The sequence below is a fragment of the Oncorhynchus mykiss genome, chromosome 10 (assembly GCF_057628025.1).
Source record: "Oncorhynchus mykiss isolate SJ-2025 chromosome 10, ASM5762802v1, whole genome shotgun sequence".
Lineage (NCBI taxonomy): Eukaryota > Metazoa > Chordata > Actinopteri > Salmoniformes > Salmonidae > Oncorhynchus > Oncorhynchus mykiss.
The window spans coordinates 29,983,946-30,003,337 of NC_143031.1; the positions used below are offsets into that span (position 1 = coordinate 29,983,946).

Here is a 19,392-nt window from a genome sequence, read left to right on the forward strand (position 1 = left end):
TACATGTGATTGATAGAACAGGCAGTGGTCCAGGCTAGGTATGCTCGTTATGGCCCCTGTAGGCCAGGAGATCATTATGGGCTAGCACCATGGTCCCCTGTCCCCTCCCTGCTGGTCCTTTGGACAAAATTATGGAGCTAAGGTGTCCAGGAATGATTCCCTTGCCCAGAGGGCTAAGCTTGCACAGTGTACTAGCCTACAGCCCCTGTGGGCCTGGAGGTCAGGGTGGGTGAGCACCATGTTATCCTCCAGAGCACCAGCCCTGAGAACACCAGTGCACCTGACTGTGTCCAGCTCTCCCCACTGCTGGTGCTACCAATGGTCATCTTTGAGAGGAGCATGGAATCATGGCAAGCAGGGTCTCACCCAGGCAGGTCCCAGACCAGTGAGAGTGCCGGTGAAGGCCCATCCTCTAAGAGAAAGAGATCAGAGGACGATATTGATAGGTAGCCCAGTTAAGGTAGCTCTTAAAACACATTTTGTATTATTGTATTTAACTCACATGATGGACAATAAAGTACTTTTCTATTTTACAGTGCTTTCAGAAAGTATTGAGACCCTTTCCATTTTTCCACATTTTGTTATGTTTCAGCATTATTCTAAAATGGATTCAATAAAACATTTTTCCTCATCAATCTACACACAATACCCCATAATGACAAATACTTATTTACATAAGTATTCCGACCCTTTGCTATGAGACTCAATTGAGCTCAGGTGCATCCTGTTTCCATTGATCATCCTTGAGATGTTTCTACAATTTCATTGGAGCCCAGCTATGGTAAATCCAAATGATTGGACATGATTTGGAAAGGCACACACCTATCTAGATAAGGTCCCACAGTTGACACTGCATGTCAGAGTAAAAACCAAGGCATGAGGTCGAAGTAATTGTACGTAGAGCTCCGAGACAGGATTGTGTCGAGGCACAGATCTGTAGCATTGAAGATCCCCAAGAACAGTAATTCTTAAATTAAAGAAATCTGAAACCACCAAGACTGGGAGAGTCTTGGAGAGACTAGTCAGGATTGAGGGTATGATGAACGGAGCAAAGTACAGAGAGATCCTTGATGAAAACCTGCTCCAGAGCACTCAGGACCTCAGACTGGGGCGAAGGTTCACCTTCCAACAGGACAACAACCCTAAGCACACAGCCAAAACAACGCAGGAGTGGCTTCGGAACAAGTCTCTGAATGTCCTTGAGTGGCCCAGCCAGAGCCCGGACTTGAACTCAATCTAACATATCTGGAGAGACCTGAAAATAGCTGAGCAGCGACGCTCCCAATCCAACCTGGCAGAGCTTGAGAGGATCTGCAGAGAAGAATGGGAGAAACTCCCCAAGACAGGTGTGCCAAGCTTGTAGGGTCATACCCAAGAAGACTCGAGGCTGTAATCGCTGCCAAAGGTGCTTAAACAATGTCTGGATACTGATGTAAATGTGATATTTCAGTTTTACATTTTTTATACATTTGCAAAAATGTCTAAAAACCTGTTTTTGCTTTGTCAATAAGGGGGTATTGTGTGTACAGTCGTGGCCAAAAGTTTTGAGAATTACACAAATATTAATTTCCACAAAGTTTGCTGCTTCAGTGTCTTTAGATATTTTTGTCAGATGTTACTATGGAATACTGAAGTATAATTACAAGCATTTCATACGTATCAAAGGCATTTATTGACAATTACATGAAGTTGATTCAAAGAGTCAATATTTGCAGTGTTGACCCTTCTTTTTCAAGACCTCTGCAATCCGCCCTGGCATGCTGTCAATTAACTTCTGGCCCAGATCCTGACTGATGGCAGCCCATTCTTGCATAATCAATGCTTGGAGTTTGTCAGAATTTGTGGGTTTTTGTTTGTCCACCCGCCTCTTGAGGATTGACCACAAGTTCTCAATGGGATTAATGTCTGGGGAGTTTCCTTGCCATGGACCCAAAATATTGATGTTTTGTTCCCCGAGCCACTTAGTTATCACTTTTGCCTTATGGCAAGGTGCTCCATCATGCTGGAAAAGGCATGGTTCATCACCAATCTGTTCATGGATGGTTGGGAGAGGTTGCTCTCGGAGGATGTGTTGGTACCATTCTTTGTGAGTGAACCCACTCCCTTGGCTGAGAAGCAACCCAACACATGAATGGTCTCAGGATGCTTGACACAGGACTGATGGTAGCGCTCACCCTGTCTTCTCCGGACAAGCTTTTTTCCGGATGCCCCAAACAATCAGAAAGGGGATTCATCAGAGAAAATGAATTTACCCCAGTCCTCAGCAGTCCAATCCCTGTACCTTTTGCAGAATATCAGTCTGTCCCTGATGTTTTCCCTGGAGAGAAGTGGCTTCTTTGCTGCCCTTCTTGACACCAGGCCATTCTCCAAAAGTCTTCGCCTCACTGTGCGTGCAGATGCACTCATACTTGCCTGCTGCCATTCCTGAGCAAGCTCTGTACTGGTGGTGCCCCGATCCCGCAACTGAATCAACTTTAGGAGACAGTCCTGGCGCTTGCTGGACTTTCTTGAGTGCCCTGAAGCCTTCTTCACGACAATTGAACCACTCTCCTTGAAGTTCTTGATGATCCGATAAATGGTTGATTTAGGTGCAATCTTACTGGCAGCAATATCCTTGCCTGTGAAGCCCTTTTTGTGCAAAGCAATGATGACGGCACGTGTTTCCTTGCAGGTAACCATGGATGACAGAGGAAGAACAATGATTCCAAGCACCACCCTCCTTTTGAAGCTTCCAGTCTGGTATTCGAACTCAATCACCATTACAGAGTGATCTCCAGCATTGTTTTCGTCAACACTCACACCTGTGTTAACGAGCGAATCACTGACTGTCAGCTGGTCCTTTTGTCGCAGGTCTGAAATGCAGTGGAAATGTTTTTTGGGGGATTCAGTGCATTTGCGTGGCAAAGAGGGACATCTGATCACTCTTCATAACATTCTGGATTATATGCAAATTGCCATCATACAAATTGAGGCAGCAAACTTTGTGAAAATGTATATTTGTGTCATTCTCAAAACTTTTGGCCACGACCGTAGATTGATGAGGGGAAAAAATGATTTAATAAATGTAATCAAAATGTGGAAAAAGTCAAGGGGTCTGAATACTTTCTGAATGCATTGTATGTCTCTGTAGTACCAAAGGGCTGCCATAGGACTGCCACAGAATCGATTTCAGCCAGAGGACACACCCTCTAAGACGAAAAAATTATCAGAGGACTCTGACAGTCTCCTCACCTCTAGGGTCACCTGTAAAAGGAGCAGGGAGTACAGTCATTCAACAAGCCCAGGCTGCTGACAGCTAGAGGGAAATCCTCTGAACATAAAAGGAAGTATGAGGAGGACAGTGGCATTCTCAGTGTGCTAGTCCCAAATGTACCTCCAGTCTCCCGGAAGAGGACCTTGGAATCAGCCAGTGTCCGGGAAACTCAGAGTCCATATAGAGTCCGAAGATACAGAGGGTCCAGTGAGGACAGTGACTTGTCTCAATTTAAATAGACCAATCTGAACTAAAGTTGTGCACATTGTTGCATTTATTTTGTTGTATTTACGTTGCTATAATTGTATTGTGGTTCCAACTAACCAATCATGGCCCATGTGGTGCATTTATTACAGCATTATTAAATTATACTAATTTAAATAGGAAAACATATATTTTAAATCTACATTGTCCTTGTGTTTGTTATTATCATTGAGATAAGATTTCATTATTGTTTACAAATGGTTTACCGGACGGGTACATTACATTTTGACTGGGTAGATACGTTTTGCATTTAGCCTAAATCAATTATTGACCAAAGTCAATACATTTTTAAGGAAATGTATGACATTGTCTCCTAGAGTACATCTAATAACCAATAAACTCATTGAATATAAATGTTTGTTTTTTTTGCTCATAAATTCTGCAAATAGGGCTCAGCAATGCAGCGGTTTCTGGTCTGCGAAAGTAAAAGCGCTAAAATTAACAAACGGAAGGGGACGTCAACCAAATACAGCGCAATGTTTGTCATTTAATATTTAAACCCGAGCGCAGGGTTTCCGCACTGTGCTTTTTCCTGGATGCTACGAAAACAATATAAGGGAGGGTTGACTCGTGTAACAGACCGCCCCATATAAACAAGTAACTGTTATGTCTATTGTGACTGTTCAACAGACATAGGTAAACGAAATCTGTCGTTTTACTACGACAGTTTTGAAAACTAGCTAGCTAGTCTTTGTAATAGCCAAATAATCAATTGAAATGGAGCGGTGGAAAGGCAGAGTAGCTCTCGTGACTGGAGCCTCGGTCGGGATTGGAGAGGCTGTTGCACGGGCACTTGTCCAACACGGCATGAAGGTTGTGGGATGTGCCAGGAATGTTGACAAGATAGAGGTGAGTAAACATTAAACAATGTAAAAGTGAGAAAACTGTCGCAATCACTCAAAGTAGCGATCTGACAGTTCCTCGGTTGGCTGAAGTGCGCCAAAAGACCAGTGTGCAGCTAACTGGCAGTGGCTAGCTATAGCCATTTTTTCTCACCTACAGTCATTGTTTCTCACTGTATTAGATAGAGATACACAGTAGCTAGCTTTAGCCAGCCGATTCTAGTCTGCAATAGGTTTTCCTGCTATAGAATTCAGAATTAAAATAATACATTTCTGATTTACTTTGGCCTAACCAATTAAAATAAATATAACCTTTTAAACACAATTAACGCAAGCTTTACATGAGAGTTACAATGATGTAATGGTTTGCATATTTCTTGCTTTGCTATCTTTAAAAAAATCTATAATAGCCTGGAGTGAGGTTGCTCAATGCATAATGCATTTATTACAAAGTAGCACAAAGGCTAATATTAACATGTTATTACATAATAATGCCAGTCCTGATGTTTCTTTTTAGAAATCTTCATGTACCATTTTAAGAAAATGTTCAATTCATTTCCCAGTTATTAGCTAGCTAGCTACATATCTAATCACTATTATTCCGTTTTATACAACGGATGGGTCTAATCCTGAATGCTAATTGGTTAAAACTGCCTTCCAGACGGTGTCTATTCCACAAATTACCACCGCCTAAATCTATGAAGTTAAAATGCTTATTTACTCTCTTCAGTCTAACTGCGTAATTCACTGTCTCGTCAGCCCAGCCAGGCAAATTATAAACTTGATCTCCACTATAAAAATAATCTAGACATGATATCACATTTCTTTTAGACTAACATTTAGCTTTCAACAGCAGAGATCTGTTTAAACCTTGCTGTCTTTTGTTGCTAATTTATTCATTACTTAACTTCATCTTGGGCCTAACAACACCCGTGACAATATATCCTCCAAACAGCGTCTTCTCGGGCATTATCACTTAAATACGCATTCTCATTCTCTCTTTCCTAAGATTGAGAAATATATGTGGCATGTCTTGTCAACATTGCATTACTGACAAAAGTTGTCTTCTAAAACAAGTGAATATACATTTTTTATTGTCACATACACCAGATATGTGCAGTGAAATGTGTTGTTTTACAGGGTCAGCCATAGTAGTACAGTGCCTCTGGAGCACACACACACACACACACACACACACACACACACACACACACACACACACACACACACACACACACACACACACACACACACACACACACAGATTGTGCAACTGGCTTCTTCAGCCCTCCACCCATTTGCTGATCACCTGGCTTCCTGTCCTGTCAATTGTTAACTGCTCCAGCTTTGGCCAGAATAGAGTACCACAGTATGACTCATAATACATATAAAACCTAGCAGTCAAATAGGGAAATGGTTCCAATTGTTTTGATAACCATGTAAATCTCAGTAGAACAAGGTGACTTTTATCAATATATTTGCCTGTATTTACCCGCAAAACAATAAATGCTAATTAGCTGCTGTCACGCCCTGACCTTAGGAGATCCTTTTTATTCTCTATTTTGGTTAGGTCAGGGTGTGACTAGGGTGTGTAGTCTAGTTTTTTTTTCATTTCTATGTTGGCCTGGTATGGTTCCCAATCAGAGGCAGCTGTCTATCGTTGTCTCTGATTCGGGATCATATCCAGCCTTTTCCCACTGTGTTTTTGTGGGATCTTGTCTATGTATAGTTGCCTGCAAGCACTATATTGGCTTCACGTTTCGTTTTGGCGCTTTGTTTTCTGTGAGTTTCATCAAATTAACATTAGGAACTCTATGCACACTGTGCCTTGGTCCATTAATTCAACCAACGGTCGTGACAGAAGATCCCACCACCAACGGACCAAGCAGCGTGCCCAGGAGGAGCAGGGATCCTGGGCCTGGGAGGAAAGCCAGGAGTGGAGGACATCCTGGACTTGGGAGGAAATAATGCCAGGAGACAAAAGCCTGCCATGGAAACAGACGGAAGCAGCGAAGGAGGAACAATGACTACACCAGGGTTCACGGCCAGGACGCAAGCCCAAAAGACAGCCCGAAAAATGTTTGGGGGGTGGCACACGGAGTGGTCGGCGGAGCCGAGGGGTGAACCAGAACCAGTCAGGGAGTCGAGTGAGGAACTCAACGAAAGATTCCGGAGAGAGGTGTTGGCGTTGAGAGCGCTGCAGAGCGGGCGTGCTGAGGAGCATGACACCAGTCCGGTGTCATATGCACCAGTTTCACGCATCTGGCCTCCAGTGCGCCTCCCCAGTCCAGTACGTCCTGTGTCTCCTCCACGCACTCGCCCTGAGGTGTGTGTCACCGTTCCAGTACAATGTGTGCCGGTTCTACGCACCGTGTCTCCAGTGCGCCTCCACAGCCCAGTGCGTCCTGTGCCAGCTCACAGCACTTGCTGTGCGAAGGTTGTCATCTGTCCAGGACACGTTGTGCCAGATCTATGCTCCAGACCTTCAGTGCACCTCCACAGCCCAGTACGTCCTGTGCCGGCTCCACGCACCATGCCTCCTGTGCGTCTCCCCAGCCTGGTATGTCCTGTACCGGCTCCAGGCCTCCTGTGTGTCTCCCCAGCCTGGTACGTCCTGTGCCGGCTCCATGCACCAGCCTCCAGCGACAGTCTGCAATCCAGAGAATCCAGCGACAGTTACCAGTCCGGAACCTCCAGTGATGATCCATGGCCCGGAGCCTCCTATGATGATTCATGGCCCGGAGCCTCCAGTGATGATCCATGGCCCTGAGCTTCCAGTGACGATCCATGACCCGGAGCCTCCAGTGACAATCCATGGCCCGGAGCCTCCGGCGACGATCCACGGTCCAGAGCTCCTGGCGACGATCCATGGTCCTGAGCATCCGGCAACGATCCCCGCACCAGAGTCGCCACCGAAGATGGCGGATCTGCGAGCGGAGCGGGGTCTACGTCCCGCACCGGAGCCGCCACTGAGGCTAGATGCCCACCCGGACCCTCCCCTATAGAGTCAGGTTTTGCGGCCAGGGTCCGCACCTTTGGGGGGGGGGGGGGTACTGTCACACCCTGATCTTAGAGATCCATTTTATTCTCTATTTTGGTTAGGTCAGGGTGTGACTAGGGTGGGTAGTCTAGTTTTTTCATTTGTATGTTGGCCCGGTATGTTTCCCAATCAGAGGCAGCTCTCTATCGTTGTCTCTGATTGGGGATCATATTTAGGCAGCCTGTTTTTGTGGGATCTTGTCTATGTATAGTTGCCTGCGAGCACTACATTGGCTTCACCTTTTGTTTTGGTGCTTTATTGTTTTCTGTGAGTTTCATCAAATGAACATGTGGAACTCTATGCACACTGTGCCTTGGTCCATTAATTCAACCAACGGTCGTGACAGCTGCTAACTGGACAAGAATGCCAAATCGAGGCAAAGGTAAGAATCTCTGGATTAACTGTCTAATGTTAGCTAAATGTAGTAATGAATAAATAGGCAAAATTTCTTTCATTTGACAATTCTGTGAATTGTCTTGTGCAAGTTGTAAATTGGCACAATACCTGTTTAGCAAAGGTTTCAGATAGAGATGACGTGCAGGAGCTTGCAGGGATTTGTGGTCTTCCAAGATGTCTACTTTGAAGCTAATTAGCATTTTCAAATATGAGATTAAATAGAGAGGAATATATTAATAAAAGTTTGTCCAGGCACATTGGTGCGGCTGGCTACTCGGTTAAGCGAGCAGTGTGTCAAGAAGCAGTGCTGCTTGGCAGGGTTGTGTTTCGGAGGACGCATGGCTCTCGACCTTTGCCTCTCCTGAGTCCGTAGAGGAGTTTCAGTGATGGGACAAAACTGTATTGAGAAAAAGGTGTAAAAGTCCCCAAAAATATATATACTGTATATAAAAAAAAAATTGTCACCTTGTCCGAGAGAGATTTACATGGTTATCAAAATATCACGCCAGGGTAAGTCTACATGAATCACAGCTCTTATTTTATTTCTGTGTTTCTATAATCTCTAAAGGGAAAAATTAATGGTGTAAAAACGATTGGAACCATTTCCCTGTTTGACCGCCTGGTTTTATGGGTATTGTAACACCTCCACTGTGGGACTCTATGGGCCCCTGTCCTTGACTTCTGCAAAACACCACAGCCACTTAGTTTCTCTAGATCAATCAGAGATTAGAGCAGTGACGTGACGGCGTGCCATTGCAATCTATAGACCAGACTTATTCTTTTCCATTGATACGGAAGCGTTTGTCCACTATTAAAAGTTTGGATTTGTTCCATTATTTAGGCTACAAAAAGTTACTGCAATGTTAAATCATCTTATTATTCTACAGGGTCTCCATTGTTTTGAAGGTTGACAAACTCTGACATCTTTCTTGACCACAGAGAAAATTGCTTTACTATTCATTTTCATATTTTAGCAGACACTCTTACCCAGAGCAACTAGGTCTAAGTGCCTTGCTCAAGGGCACATCACCAGATGTGAGGGATTCGAACTAGTGACCTTTCAGTTACTGGCCCAATGCTCTTAACTGCTAGGCTACCTGCCACCCATTCAGCAACCTTTTGAATTTCAGGTTTCTGATATTGGAAATCACGGGTGATAAAAAGACAATAGGCTATTTGTTCTTTATTATAATATGCTTGGCTTTACACAAGATTCCACTGACACTTTTGCAACCACAGGCCATCTCCAATGTTTGGCCAAGAACTGAGGGAAAGATGTCAGAAGCTGGAAGGTGAAGAAGGAGCGACAAGTTTTCAACGCCCCCTCTCTCAGACAGACTGCATCACTTGTATGAGGCCTCTGAGCATTGTCTGTGTTTGAGCTGAAGGGGAAGGGGGGGGCACAAAGCTAGCATTGTAGCCCCTCTGCCATGCCCACACTGGGGACTGGCTGTAACAGTGCCAAGCAGGGTATGCACTCACTGAAACGGGGGCTTGTAACTAAGTGTCCATCACCATTTTGTGCTCTTTTTCTACATGGGGAAAATTGGGTGATGAGTACAATGTAGGCTACATATCCCAAGATAGCTATGTTCTTTGATAGCAGACAAGACACAGGTAGTTATAGACAGGTTTCCTAACAGCATCAAAAGGATGCACACACATTGCATGAGTAGAAGGCTGTGTGTTATGATTCTGAACGGTCAGATAGCAACAATGACAAGAAGCTGCGGGGAATCATAGGTGACTTGTTTTATTTAACCAGGAAAGTCAGTTAAGAACAAATTCTTATTTACAATGACAGCCTAGGAACAGTGGGTTAACTGCCATGTTCAGAACAGCAGATTTTTACCTTGGGGATTCGATCTAGCAACCTTTCCATTACTGGCCCAATGCTCTAACCACTAGGCTTCCTGCCATTTTAGCTAGTTGAATTTGTTTTTGATACCATGTCTTGTTTTGAGGTGTTTTGACTTATACCACATCTAATGTTGATATGGTAAAGATTCGCAACTATGTCTTTGAGAAATAATAAGAGCTTATAAAATTTTACTATAGACAAAATATAGTTTACATGTTGTCAATAATTCTATAGTTCTAAACCAACCCAATATGTTTTGTCCTGAAGATCTGCACGCATCGGTTTCATTGCTAAACAACACACCCATCTATTAACCTAGATGAATCCCTATCTAGTCCCATAGCTAATGTTCCTATATTATCTGGTTGGCCAGTTCCTGTGTCACAAAAGCCTGAATGAGTGGAGTTGAAACTTTAGGGGGAATGTGACAGCAGTAGAGGCCAGTGTCACTGAGAAGGTAGAAAAATAGTAGAAAACAGAAAAGGAAACTATAATGAGATGGATGGAGATGTGTGGTCGCCAAGGGCTGCCTGCAGGAATGGGGAGATGGAATAGGAGCAACTTGGCTTCAAGAAGCAGGTGCCAGGCCATTACTGACATTAAACAATCCATTCTCTCATTGAAACTGATATTCAGCCGATCTAGCTACAGTAGGACTGTGGTGACCTCGTACCTTGCATAATGCTATAGTAATTACCAAGGTGTTTCAATATAATGAATCCTATGATAGTAGGTTGAGACCTTATGTTTCAGTGACTTCATTAAGAAGATTCGCTATGCATTCATGGTCATCAATTGTATGCCTGTGCCAGCCCTGCTCTGTTGTCGTTCACATTCAGGAGCTCTTTGACTGTCACATAAAAGCAAAGTGCCTTTGGCTATATTTAGGCTAGAGCAATAGCCTAGTCGTGCCACAGGCGTATTGATGGGTGTGTTTTGTTGTTCTCCAGTCCCCTTTGGGTGTTTTGCATAGAACTTATTTGATTTATAACTTAGACTTTCAGTAAGTTTGATTGGTTGAATGTTAAGAATGATAATAGATTTAAACAAAGATTGATGCCTTAGTTTGTCCTGCTTTGCCCCGCCATGTTACAGCAGTTGGTCATGTTTTGGGCCTAGTTTGTGGTTGCACCCACAGATGTCATACAGTGCACTCAAACTAATATAATAGCTACAGTAGGCTATAATTCACTTAGCAGATACATTTATCCAATGCGACTAAAGCAACATTTTAATACATTAGTGTTGGAACGATGCTTTGTACATTTCCTATCACGGGCCAACAAGCAGGTAAAAAGGCATCCCACTTGTGGTCAGATTCTGAACTGTAATTCACATAAAAATGGCGGCAGTACTTAATCGTCCCATGCTGTTCCAATATAAATTGACCTTTTTTACTGTACAGTGAGTGTATAGTGCTAAATTTACCACATAGGACCACACAGGTCTGTGCACTGAGACTTTAGACAAGATTGGTTTCAGTGTGACTGTGATGTGTGGCCCAGGAGGGAGTTTAGGACAAGCTGGAGAGGGGGCGATGAGGGTGTCTGTCATTTAATCTATGAGTGGCTGCACAATGGGCTCAGTCAATACCTAGAAGATGTATGAGTGGCGGTGCCTGGCATGATGCAGTTCCAGCAGGACAATCATGGTATCATCTTTGGATCTAGTGTGAAATAATTCAGCTAGAATATTCCACTGACCTTGGCTTGAAGGGGCTAACAAAGAGGGAGGGGCCCCAGACCCCTGTCTCAGTTGGTGTCCTTTTGATTGGTCAGAAGTTTCTAAGGTCAACTTTTTTTGATATCCAACCATCTTCATCATTAGCATATCTTAACATTTCTGTGTCATTATTTGAACAGAGACCTTCAGTGATGCTTACTGCTGCATAATTGTGGGAAATAATGGGTCACCCTAGCCTACTTTCAAGTACCTTTGTTCAATGTGCCCTGAGCTGCAATAGACAATCTTCTATAAACATAATGATGTTATACATTTGATAAATTACAGAGTAATCCTACATTTTAACTGTTATTGCCAATGGCGAGCAGGTCAGTTGTAAAGCCAGTGACAATAATGGACTTATTATCAGATTTTCCTACACAACCCCCCAGTCCAGCCCAGTTTGTCATGTTTGCCAAAGATGGACCAGTGTACAGTATGTAAGGGTATATTTGGCGTTGCTCTGCTTGTGAAGGATAGGATTCGATAGGGAGCTGAAGAGGATCGGTCTGGCCCTGGCCTTCAGTGATAGGAGTAGTGTGCTGTGCTGCTGTGCCTGGCCTGCATCTTAAAGCTGGAGTTCTCTGTGAGGTGTTAATGGGTAGAAATCTAGTGGGGTTGCCCAACTTGCTTTGAAAGAACATACTGTAGGTCTATAAATCACACAGGCAGAATGCATTTGACATGACAGCCAACTTTATTTAGCCTTGTACAGCACCGTGAGGCTCCAGGAATATGTGGTTGAATCCTTTGATTAGCTGTGTGTTAATGTCAGCATGTCAGCAGAGCTTTAGTGGTACAATGGCCCTGGTCAGTCCGGACCACTGGTTTCACTGTAGCAGACAGTGGCAGTCAGTGCTGTTTAAGATGAGGGATGACGATAATTTTTTTAGTGAGCATGGCCTTATTTCTATTACTGCATATTGAATGACTGTTATTCAAATTCCATTCACCCTGTTCAATGTAACAGCGATAGGTTTAGGCTACTACTCAAATTGTCCCAATACCCATCATGAGGTTGCCACAACCTAGCCTATGAATGAAAGTTTACAACTAGGTGCACACAGGTCGAGAGAAAAATTTGAAGTGACAGTCACTGACACATGGACAGACAGTGACACATTCAATACCGCCTTGCACACTCTTGCCTGATTCTAGCTGATATAGGGTGTAATCGTTAGTCTGACAGTTGCAAACGAGAGTTTCTATTGAATAAATTCAGGTATGTTTATCCCCGTTTTGTTCCGTTTAAGAAACATTTTTAAATAGAATTGGCGGAATGAATACACCCCATATCATGCGTAAACACAGTCCACGTTCATAACAGCCACGTTTTATTCCTTCTCGCATCTATGTGCTCTCCACCTCTCATCTTTTCCCTTCATCGCTTGTGGACATCAGTGCACAACACATCAGATGTATGTGCCCAGGCGAATACACCTTTCCAACCAAACCATATCATAACTGCTACACACAGCCTACATCGCTGTCACCATATTAGCTAAAGTAACGTCATAGCCAACATAGCTAATAGAACTAACGCGTTACTAAACCTAATACAATCATGCAGTAACATTACAGTGTACAGTCAGTAAGCAGTTTAGCACTTTAAGTCGGCGGGCCCCTGTGGCAATAAATTAGTAAAACCAAAAGCTTACCTTGACTTAGAAGAGTTCCAGTGTTGTGTTGGATAGTCATAGCCAGCTAGCTAACATAGCATCCCTCTGTTTGAGCAGGGTGTTTGAGTAGGCTAAACTAGCTAGCTGTATTTGCTAGCTAAGTAAGTGAAACTGAAAGTGAAAAGAATGACAATGTCTCTCTCGCTCTCTTGCTTCGCCTTTCATTTGTTCAAAACTGTTCAACTATTGTCTTTCTCTCTCTTCGAGTCAACTACTCAGCACAAGTTGTTAAAATTGCAGTGTAAGTCTAAGGAAGGGGGTGAGAACCATGCGTCTCCTGGGTTTTGTATTGAAGTCAATGTACACATAGGATGATGGAAGCTCTGAAATTGGAGTAGATTAGTTAGTTAGTTAGTTAATTAGTTTAAAGATGTGATCCGGAGAGAGGTGTTTTCTCCATCTCCTTACCTATCATGCTCTATCGAGCTCGGTCCTCCAGAAAGTGGAGAGCAACACTTATGCAATTCTACTACGAGATACATTTTTTTTAAAGCCGCTTTAGACTGGATTACCTACACATACTGACCAGCTCAATAGACAGAAGCGTGCTATATGGTAGACCAATCCGAACTCATCTCTCGGCATGTCCAGCCGGTGCTGCCTTTTTCTGTGGCTAAACCAACTAGGCTCGTAATTGAAGAAGTTATTCATATTTGCAGATGGAATACAAGTCTGTTATTAAGGCACATGAAAGTTCACATGTTCCAGAAAGCATTTCTGCCAAAAATCGTTTAGATAAAAAAAAAAAAACATTTACATTCAAATGTCTCTCCTGTGAGGTAGTGACCCGCGACATATGCCTAGTTTCTGGAAATGAGTCACATTATAAAATAAGGCTGTAACATAACAAAATGTGGAAACAGTCAAGGGATCTGAATGCACTGTATCTCTTCGAGCTATCAGAAAAGGGATGTCACCCTTCCATAAAGAAATTTCACCATAATCACCCGTGGATTGTCTTGACAAACAAATCAGTGTCTTTTCAGCTGTCTGTTATGTCAGTGTGTCAATGCTCAGGAATAGACCCAGCAAGAATGTTGATGGACTGTGAAAGTCCCTTTCTCCTTTTCTCTCTTTCCATCAATTTACCACTTGAGCTTCTCAACATCATGTTTGCTTTGATATTGAAAAGCCTATTTGGTTTTGATTTCAATAAAAAGCTATGGTTTTAGTTGAGAAGCAAAGGTTCAACAAATGCAATATACTGTAGGTGTAGTAATTCAAATCCTTTTGTCATACCTTTCACTGTATGCCAAAACTGCATAAGACATGATCTTATTCTTGGCACAACATGCTCAATCATGTTTCAAAGGACTGGAGCCTGACACTGTAGAGAGTTTGTGAGTCTTTTCCCTGCTCTGGCTCCGCATTCCTGTGGTTTTAGATGAGGCTCAGTGGCCTGGTCCCAGATCTTTTTGTGCTGTCTTGCCAATTCCTATGGTCATTTTCATGCCAAAAGACCAATCGACCATAGTAGTTGGCAAGACAACACAAACAGACCTGGGACCAGGCTATGGGCTCAGTCAGTGGATTGTGAATAGTTTTGTCTCTCTGCCTGGCCCCAGCCCGCCACCCATTGTATCTGAGACTGTCACCGTGGTGCCACAACTCCCCCCTCTTGTAACTGTGGGTTCTAGGCGGTTAGCCAGTCTGAAGTTCAGTTTGCTCATGGTGAGTAGTTTTCACACAGCAAAGCAAGGCTTTGAAGTGGGTCAGACCAGTAAGGGGTGACTTCACGTTATTTTACTCTGTCTTTCTCTCTCACTTTCTCTCTCTCTCTTTCCATCATCCAGCTTCTTAACATCAAGTTTGTTTTAATTTTGAAAAGCCTATTTGGTTTTGAGTTCAATAAAAAGCTAGGGTTTTAGTTGAGAAGCAAAGGTCCAACAAATGCGATATATACTGTAGGTGTTGTAGTTTTGACACTTTTGTCATACCTTTTACTGTATGCCAAAACTGCATAAGACATGATCTTATTCTTGGCACCTCTCTCACAGGTGACGATCATTGTTAGTTTTAGCTGTTTGGGAAAATCTGCATTTTCATGACCTAAACAAAATGCGTATTCAGTCCCTGAAAAAAAATCCCTGTGTCTGCATGTTGAAGTACCTGCAGTGCAGGTAGGGTATTTGATTAGTCAGTTCACCCCGCAGCTCATCTGCTTATCACTAATTCATTGGCAGCAGTTTGTCTGACCCACAGGACTTTTCCACTGACTTTTGATTTTCCGTTGGGATCTAAGTGGATAAACTACTGCATCTAGCCTATCTGATGATGTGGTGATTTTCCCCGTTTCAGACCGCTTTCTTCGGGTTTGATGCCTAATGAACATGACCCTGTTCTCTGTGTTCACCCTGTGGAGCTCTTTCTCTTTCTTTAGTACCTAGCCTGGCCCTGTGTGTCTGTTGGTCCTCAGGCAGGCACATCCTTTCACGCTGCTGTGACTTCAGCAGACTGGATTACTATGTCTGCAACTCTGCATGTGCTCTCCATCTCTCTCTGAAGTCGCTCAGACCTTGGTTCAAATAGTATTTTTTTTCTTTCAAGTGCTTTAGCTGTGCTTGATTGAGCCTGCCTGGTGCAATGGAACCAACGAAATAGTCTCAAAACCACTCAAGCAAACACTCAACTAATTTGGAACTTTTCAAATACTATTTCAACCCATGTCTGCTCTGAAGTGCTCTCTGTGGGGAAGGTTGAGGGGGGAAAGTGGGGAAAAAAACAGTAAAGAAGAACCACCTAAGTGCCACTGAGGTGTTGGAGCTAGAGGCTCTGACCAGAAGGATGTGAGAGAGAGAGGAGAGAGAGAATTATGCAATACACTGACCGAACTAAATCACAAAACACTGAGACAAGAGCTAGGTTCATTGAGTTCATATTTTCCAGTGGAGGATGGGGACAAATACTGCAGAGGAAAAGGAATATAGCTACAGTACAAATCCAGAGGGAATGCAGAAGTGATGAGACTGTCACGGCGGCACAGTGTGCACTAAGGCTGGGATTTGCCAGGGACCTCACAATCCGATATTATCACTATGCTTAGGTGCCAATACGATATGTGTTGCCATTCTAACGATTCTATATGTATTGCAATTTGATGTTGCTAACTATATGTCTGCTGCAAAGAGACGACAGAGCATGAGGGGAAGTAAATGTGCTGAAAACATGTTGACTCACTATTTAAAAAGAAGAGAGTCAAATATCGATATAATATACAGTACAAGTCAAAAGTTTGGACACACCTACTCATTTCAGGGTTTTTCTTTATTTGACTATTTTCTACATTGTATAATAATATTGAAGACATCAAAACTATGAAATAACACATATGGAATCATGTAGTAACCACAAAAGTGTTAAACAAATCAAAATATATTAACATTTGAGATTCTTCTTTGCCTTGATGACAGCTTTGCACACTCTTGGAATTCTCTCAACCAGCTTCATGAGGTAGTCACCTGGAATACATTTCAATTTTACAGCTGTGCCTTGTTAAAAGCAAATGCTCAATGTTTTTGATAGATTTCAACTAGTATTTGAACCCAGATCTGCTGTTCCTCAGGCCAGTGCCAGCCTTTTTCTGTATCAAAATGGGGCTTAGGTGGTGGGTGTGGTGGGGCATGGCCATGGGCGTGACCAATGAAGCGGTGCTGACCGAACGTCTTTCTCTTGTTGACCGCAGTGACAAAATGTAGCTGTTTTAAAGCAGGTTTCCTGCAATTCTACACATTTGGCCAAGGCTTATTGTAATGTCTACGCTAACAAACTGGAAGCGAGTACAGGGAGTGAATTTAACCTGTGAATTTAACTTGCGACGAGCAATCCCGTATCCGGGAGCGTAATTATAGCCTCAAGTTCATTACCATAACGCAACGTTAACTATTCATGAAAATCGCAAATGAAATAAATATATTGGCTCACAAGCTTAGCCTTTTGTTAACAACACTGTCATCTCAGATTTTCAAAAAATGCTTTTCAACCATAGCTACACAAGCATTTGTGTAAGAGTATTGATAGCTAGCATAGCATTAAGCCTAGCATTCAGCAGGCAACATTTTCACAAAAACAAGAAAAGCATTCAAATAAAATAATTTACCTTTGAAGAAATTCGGATGTTTTCAATGAGGAGACTCAGTTAGATAGCAATTGTTCAGTTTTTCCAAAAATATTATTTGTGTAGGAGAAATCGCTCCGTTTTGTTCATCACGTTTGGCTAAGAAAAAACCCTGAAAATTCAGTCATTACAACGCCAAACTTTTTTCCAAATTAACTCCATAATGTCGACAGAAACATGGCAAACGTTGTTTAGAATCAATCCTCAAGGTGTTTTTCACATATCTATTCGATGATAAATCACTCGTGGCAGTTTGGTTTCTCCTCTGAACAAAATGGAAAAATGCACGCACCTGGAGATTACACAATAGTTTCGACGGAAGACACCGAGCGGACACCTGGTAAATGTAGTCTCTTATGGTCAATTTTCCAATGATATGCCTACAAATACGTCACAATGCTGCAGACACCTTGGGGAAACGACAGAAAGTGTAGGCTCATTCCTTGCACATTCACAGCCATATAAGGAGACATTGGAACACAGCGCATTCAAAATCTGGCTCACTTCCTGTATGAAATTTCATCTTGGTTTCGCCTGTAGCATTAGTTCTGTGGCACTCACAGACAATATCTTTGCAGTTTTGGAAACGTTTTCTTTCCAAAGCTGTCAATTATATGCATAGTCGAGCATCTTTTCGTGACAAAATATCTTGTTTAAAATGGGAACGTTTTTCATCCAAAAATGAAATACTGCCCCCAGAGGTTCAAGAGGTTAATAAATAAACGAACATGGCACAAAACAAGAAACATGAGCAGCATACAGACACAAACACAGAAACAGAGTCAACGCCTGAGGAAAGAGCCAAAGGAATCACAGATATAGGAGAGGTCATCAGGAAGGTGATGGAGTCCAGGTGAGTCTCATGAGGCGCAGGTGCACGTAACGATGGTGGCAGGTGTGCGTAATAATTACTAAACTGGCGACAACGAGCACCAGAGAGGGGAAGCGGGAGTAGATGTGACACTTATGCTATCTGAGTGACTTAAACATTATATCAAAATCAATGAGAGCCCATCCTAGGACAAAAATACTCTTGAATGCATCATTTTTTAAATTTTAGATTCTCCCTGACTGTGTAGCGTTTAATTTGGTGATTGTTAGTTCTCAAAGGTGATCTTGTAAAAAATATATATAGGTCCATTATCTTTTCTACATACTTTCTATCTGGTATTAGTAGTTTAAGTGTACAGTTTTCTTTTTACTGTTTGGACATAGGCGTCCTGAGAAAAAAAAAAAACTTAGGTGGCCAGCCCAAGACTTTTCTATGCAGAAAAATGCTGGTCTACTAGAGTTGGGTCTTCACCTCTCCTCAGCCACAGTGATGTACATTAGGCCAGGGGTTCTCATACTTTTTGGGGACGGGACCCCTTTTGTGATATCAAATTAATCAGGGATCCCCTCATAACTCGAGTAAGATTTTTTTTTTGAATGAGTGGAGTATTAGCTATACATATTTAAAAGAAATATGCATGACTTACTGACATGGAGTGTTCCATGTTCCTGCTGGTAGCAGGCCTCAACTTGGATGCAGGGAAATGTCCTGCCTTGGAGTATTGTTATATTCATCTCCACCAGGTGCCTGAAAATCACATGACAAACCTGCATAGATTAACAAAAGAAAATGGTAACTGTATTTATTCAATTGAAGTCATGACATCCGTGGATTCTTTACACAGCAGTGTACAGGTTTTTGTTGCAGCACCTCACTACCACCTCATTCAACTAATTGTGGTCTAAATTGAACAAAAACTTATACAGTTTAGTCCCCTGGGACAGAAATCGCCCATGTCTGTATTATTGAATGACCTTCTCAACTTACAAGCTTAGCTACCTACAATTCTGCATGATAGAAATAGATCCACATGTTACTCTCTATCTAACCTTGTGAATACACTCGAAGGACAAGATGATTTTCCTGGTGGCTGGGCGCTGGAGTGGCAGCGTAGCCTAGTGGTTAGAGTGTTGGACTACTAACCGAAAGGTTGTAAAATCAAATCCCTGAGCTGACAAGGTACAAATCTGTCATTCTGCCCCTGAAGAAGGCAGTTAACCCACTGTTCCTAGGCCATCATTGAAAATAAGAATTTTGTTCTTAACTGACTTGCCTAGTAAAATCAAGGTTTAAAAAAAAGTTCTTTACATCTGTCTTGGTGTTAGGGATGTGCTTCAACCTGAGGAAAAGAGCAGAGAGGGGGAGGAAATCAGTGCTAGCAGTTAGCAG

The 19,392-nt window shown here is 42.7% G+C and overlaps 1 protein-coding gene across 1 annotated transcript in view; it reads left to right on the forward strand.

Annotated features, from left to right (window-relative positions):
• Positions 1-3,968: 3,968 nt before the first annotated feature.
• Positions 3,969-19,392, forward strand: part of LOC110533618 (dehydrogenase/reductase SDR family member 11) — a 31,373-nt gene continuing 15,949 nt past the window's right edge. The window contains exon 1 of the mRNA XM_021618017.3: positions 3,969-4,366. Within this exon, the coding sequence (XP_021473692.2) occupies positions 4,235-4,366 (132 nt within the window). The 5' untranslated portion in view covers positions 3,969-4,234. The remainder of the gene's footprint in view (positions 4,367-19,392) is intronic.